The sequence below is a fragment of the Pezoporus flaviventris genome, unplaced genomic scaffold (assembly GCF_033815535.1).
Source record: "Pezoporus flaviventris isolate CSIRO_AGI_PZ_B2104156 unplaced genomic scaffold, CSIRO_AGI_Pfla_v1 ptg000047l, whole genome shotgun sequence".
NCBI classification, from domain to species: Eukaryota; Metazoa; Chordata; class Aves; order Psittaciformes; family Psittacidae; genus Pezoporus; species Pezoporus flaviventris.
In genome coordinates, this window is record NW_026892595.1 from 8,225,879 (window position 1) to 8,231,273 (window position 5,395).

At 46.6% G+C, this 5,395-nt stretch overlaps 1 protein-coding gene across 1 annotated transcript; it reads right to left on the reverse strand.

The window, feature by feature from the left end:
• Positions 1-331: 331 nt before the first annotated feature.
• On the reverse strand, positions 332-5,172 carry BAMBI (BMP and activin membrane bound inhibitor). Its single transcript, XM_061468168.1, has 3 exons — positions 4,919-5,172; positions 1,596-1,886; positions 332-1,137 (listed from the first exon to the last, which is right to left on the reverse strand). The coding sequence occupies exons 1-3, from the start codon at positions 4,992-4,994 to the stop codon at positions 719-721; spliced, it is 786 nt and encodes a 261-aa protein (XP_061324152.1). The 5' UTR covers positions 4,995-5,172; the 3' UTR covers positions 332-718.
• Between the last annotated feature and the right edge of the window lie 223 nt (positions 5,173-5,395).

The following is a 5,395-nucleotide window of genomic DNA, read 5'->3' on the forward strand; positions in this document are numbered from 1 at the left end:
GGAGCCACTTTGATGCATTTTGCACACAGAGAAGTGCTTCTTCATTAACAGAGAGGATGAGAGAGTTATCACAACACTACAGGAGAGTTCACCGAGGTTATAAGTAAAATGCAATAGCCAAGACTTGCGGATGTGGGTTCACTGCTACTTGAAGTATAAAATAAAGCTGCCACCTTTGCTCTGGAATAACCACTTAATTTCCCCTCACAGAGTAAAAAACTCTTTTCAGAATCTAATTCTTATGCAGAGCATTACCATGCATACCACCTTGATTTGTTTCCCACCACCACCCCAAAAGGAACTGTTTTCCAAAACAAAAATCACAAGCAAGTTTCAGACAAAATATATATATTTAAAAAATTCTTTACATTAAGTCAGGAAACATAGGAGCTTGCATACAGTTTATTATAATAACTCAGTTCTCAGCTCCCTACAGTTCAGATAACCCTGGTGACAGTGTTTACAACTTCTAATTTTTGCTTTCATAACTTCAAAGCAAACAATACATTTGAGTGTATTTTACTCTGTGCAAATAAGACAACTTTTGGAATCCTTCAGAAGAAATATCCAAGATTCTGTTTGCAGAGGTCCTTTTTTTTCTCAAAGATGATTTATGCAAGTTTTTGTTTTAAGATAAAGTGCTCCTGTCCAGCAGAACCCAAAGGCCTTCAAGAGTTCAGACAGCAAGTTTAGCTCAGATTAAAAAACAAATAATTGGTCATACAAATTCCAGCTTCCCATGTCCGCTGTACATTCCCCAGTGGACTAGCGAAAGAATTTTATCATTGCTGAGGTCTGAATGTCTCATTTTATCACAGGTCATGCAGCAGTTCTCATGACCAGTCACAGGCACCATGCATTCCAAGTCCAGTTTTGCCACCTGCCCTTTTTTTGAATGATGTCCATGAAAACTATAGTGCAAACGGGAGAGCATTTGCTGTCGCTGATCTTGCAGTCTCTTATTTTCACTCCTGAGCATTCGCAAGGCCAGCATGATAAGGAGCACCAAGATTAGCCCACCAGCTATAGGAACAGCAATTACTGCTGCCCTGAACCATAACTCTTTCGAAGAGGTCAATTCCTGCACCTTGGTGATGAGATTCCTGCTGCTGTCATGTTGATATCTGCTCCCTTGTCCTGCAAAGGGAAAAAAGTTGAACCTCATTTCAGAATCCACAATTAGTTTATATATAAGCAACTCCATTAAATGCCAGTGACAAGTTTAAGGAGCAACAGCTACAAACTCTGCAGTATCCACTGAAAATACTCTTACAAAGAAAAAAAGATGAGTTTAAGGCTATTTATAACATGGAATTTCTTATCCTGATAGCCAATTTAACTAGGAATACCACTGCCATTGCTTCTTAGAAGCAATCAATAACAAGTTGTCAACATTGACCTTTACCATTAATGCAAGAAAAAAAAAATAAAAGCTATTCAGCTGAAATGCTGCTCCCCAGCATCCAACCACCCGCTCCCCCCCTCTGGTGTCTCTACTTACAGCAACAACTAAATCAATAGCAGACATACAAGGTTTTCACTGCCACCAGCATAACAGCCAGAAGAGAGATTTCACTGAAGCTTCCTTGCCCTACCTGAAGTATCACTCCTGGAAGGAGACAAAACATCATGTAGTCCTCTGTAATTGCACATATCTTCATGACAGCATTCCAATGTGGACATGGTGGTGGTGCCAGAGTGGTTTTGTGCTTGTTTGGCTTGGCAGATGTCAGCTGTGCTTGCAATAGAGTCCAAGCAGCCATGAGTTAGTGGGGAATGTGTATTCTGAGGATCAAGCAGTCTGGAGAAGCAGGCACTAAGCTCAGATTTGCACATATAGCCAGTTGCAACACAGTGTGCAGCATCACAGTAGCATCTGATTTCACCTACAAAATAAAAATTGTGCAATAAAGGTCAGAATTTAGCTCATTAACGACACCTCACCAGGAACTCTTACTAGCCACAAGCATCACAAAAATCAAACTCAGTGCCAGTTTTGGGATACTCCTCTAGACTGTAAATCCATGAGAGCATGGCTTTCCTTCTCATAGCTGTACAGTGCCTACCTGCTGTAACCTTAACCCCTGTAAATGCCTTAGGGCACTTGTTTTAATTACTAGTACCACAGTCTTTTGAATTAAAGCAAGACTATTTCACTAAAAAAGGGACTGGGAGAGGAAGGTCATAGTGGCTTTTTTTCCAAGGTAAATAACTAACAAGACCATTTTACGACTACTTCCACTCACTGTCAGCAGTTGCATCGAACTGCATTTAAAGTCAAACCCCAATTTTAAAAGCAATACACCCTTCAGCCCTACAGGAAGTCACATCTATGTTTTAAACCATTACTATAGGAACAGCAGTGTATTTTTATAAAGGTAATGCATTTTCAACTGGGTGTAAACACACAACAAAAATACTGGGTTTAAATATTTGTGTGACAAATGAAGAAAAAAAAAAGAAAAAAGTCGGAAATGCTGAATTGTTTATTACCTCTCAGTACTGTGCCAAAATTTAAAAGGTTTAACTAACACCTTATAAAGCTATTAGCTAGAACCATTACCATCCAAGTCTCCCAGTCATGAAGGCTTTTACTGCATGAAACTAGGAGACTATTTGTAATTTCTCCAGAAAAAAAAAGTAGTTATTCACACAAAAAGGCTTTTTTAATCAGTATTCTAAAACTGAAACAGTGCAAGTTCATAATTATGCTCACCATAGTCAATGTCTCTCAAGCCGAATGTAAAGTTACTAGATGGGGTGAAATTGCAAGGCTCAAAGCTCCCCCTCATTCCTCCCCAATCTTGCATGCCATCCAACATGCAGTCAAAAGGGGAAACACTTCAGACTGAAAATCCTCTACCAGCTCTATGAAAAAAAAATCTCTCAGGAAACCTCAAAAATTCCTGAAGGAAACGATAAAAAAAGTTCCCTTCATAAAACTCTTCATTTTGTGCTCTGCAAACTGCTCTGGTACAAATTATACATGTCCTGCACTGTAGGGAAAACTTACTCTTTCTAGGCAAGTTGCAACTCAAACACAATTCAATGTGCCACTGATCCAAGGTTTAGAAGGCCAGATTTTAGAGCCATCCTTAGAAGAGTGAACTTAAAACTACTTCCAAGGTGCCTGGTGTACTTGTAATCACAGCAGCACCAAGGCTTTCAGAGTCAACTGAATTGCTGGATGTCTTACTTTACAGTCTGCATTTAAAAATCAGTCTACAGGCTTCCCTGCTGCCACCCCTTCTCAGGATGCTTCCTACCACCCCATACCTAAAAAGCATTCCAAAAGACGTTTAAAATAATCCCAACCAAGTTAGCTTCCCCTCTCCAGCCTACCTCAACACTTTCCCAAAATGCTACTGCAGGCTCCAGGCCTTGAAGTTCCCGCTGCTCCTTAATAACTCTACTTAATAGAAGCCAAATGATGGAGTGTCTCACTGTCTCCAGTTCAATTCCCTTGGGCTTTTAGACCAAGTAACCTAATTTTTTGTGCATTCACATACACTGTCATCCAGCATGCTATGGAAAAAAAGACTCAATCATTTTCTAAGCATTCTATGTGAGGTCTTCCCCCAGCCTCTGAAAAAAAACACACCAAAAAAAACCAACAAAAAAAAAAAATCACACCCCCCCCCCCCAAAAAAAAAAAACAAAAAACCTCCAGCTTTTCATCATTTTCTAATTTTATGAGTTAAAAATAAGATGCAAACAGGGAACACGACGAGGGCTGACAGTCCTTTCATTGAGTCTCAGTACAGCACGAGAAGAAAGTGAAACACACATACTTCCATTTTAAGTGTTTATACAATCACGCTTAAAAGTCTACGTTTTATTGACTTAAGACAATCTTATAAACAAAATCTGACAGGCTAGTCATCAGGTTAATTCAACTGCTTTTTAATTAAAGCCACGTTCTCGGTGAAACAGAATGGACTTTGTATTACTGTAGTAGAACTGTATTTCTGTCAATTCATAGTTTCTTCCTGTGCTATGCAAAAAGCCAGAAAGGGTATTTAGTATTTTGAAACAGTGAACAATGCCCTTCTGTTCCCTCCTCTTTCTTGTTACTGTATGTAGCTATTAAAGAAAAATGTCTACTTTTAGTCAAGATGGCTACAGGAGAGACTGCAGGCTTCTCTTAAAGCTTTTGAAGTCAGCAGCAGCCAGAAGTCTGTGATCCCCTAATTATATCATTATCAGGCACATAGTTTCAGTATCTGCGACTTCACATCACTCAGTCACTCCCTGTTCTGCCCGCTTTGATGGGGCCAGCCGGCTCCCCCAGCACGCTGCAAGGGCTGTTATTTAGGGTTAATTACAGCCTGCCTTCCAAAATAAATAAATACCGTCGCACATCATCACCGCACTAACCTGTCCCTTAACCTCCTCCCCGCAGCACGGCGATTACAAGCAGACAGAGGGTCGCCTCTGCCCGGAGGCGCTCCCCGGGCGGCCAGACCCCGGCTCCAGCCCCAGCCCCACGGCGGGCGGTGACAGGGCAGGGCTTCCCCGCGGCCGGGCTCCGCTCCCGCTTTGACAACCGCGAGCCCCCGCTCTCCGACTGACCAGCACGGGCGGCCAGGCTGGACGGGACAGGAGGGCGCAGAGCCGGCGGCTCCCCGCCACCGCCCGTCAACAACGGCTTCGCGAGGGGCTCCCGACACAGCGCAGGCCCCGCCGCGACCCGCGCCCTCGCCGTGGGGCGGCCGCGGCACCGGTCCCTCCGCACTGACGACACCGCCGCCGCCGCTTGATCGGCTCCCCCGGGCCCGTAGCCGCTCCTCGCCCCGCTCCCCTTCTGGCGCCAGGCCTCCTCTGGAGTCCCGTTTCCCCCGGCGCGGCTCCCCGCAGGCGCCGGGCTCCCGTAGCCCCCGGGTCCCCTCCGGCGCCAAACACCCCATGGCGGCCTCACCTCTGGTGAGCAGGACGGCCATGGCGCACAGCTCCAGTTGTAGCCAGATGAAAATGTAGCTGGAATGGCGATCCATTTACCCGACCGCCCGCCTCGCGAAGCGGCGCCGCTCGCCACAGCCCGCAGCGCAGGCACGGTCGAGCCGCCGCCCGCCCCTACCCCGCTGGAGCACCGAGGAGGAGCCGCTCGCCCGCGGGCAGAGCCGTTGCGCGGCCACCGCTGCGGTGTGCAGGAGGGACAGCCGCGGCTCCCTGCCTTCCCCTCCCTCCTCCGCCGCGGCGGAGCCCCAGCGCCCGGGAGCGGCGGCACCAGCACGATGGCGCACAGCCTCCAACCCAGCAGGCGCCGCCTCACTGACACGGCGGAGGCGCTTCCCGCCCCGTAAATACCTCCGGCGCCGGCCGCGGGCCGGGCTGCTTCGCCCCGCCCCCTGCCCCGCCCCGCCCCATTGGCTGCGCCGCGGGCAGGGCCGCCACT

Coding starts and splice junctions, on each gene's coding strand:
- BAMBI (XM_061468168.1), bottom strand. CDS start 4,994: ATGGATCGCCATTCCAGCTACATTTTCATCTGGCTACAACTGGAGCTG. Junction 1,887..4,918: donor GGCCGTCCTGCTCACCAGAG/GTGAGGCCGCCA, acceptor TTTATTTTGTAG/GTGAAATCAGATGCTACTGT. Junction 1,138..1,595: donor TTCCAGGAGTGATACTTCAG/GTAGGGCAAGGA, acceptor TTCCCTTTGCAG/GACAAGGGAGCAGATATCAA.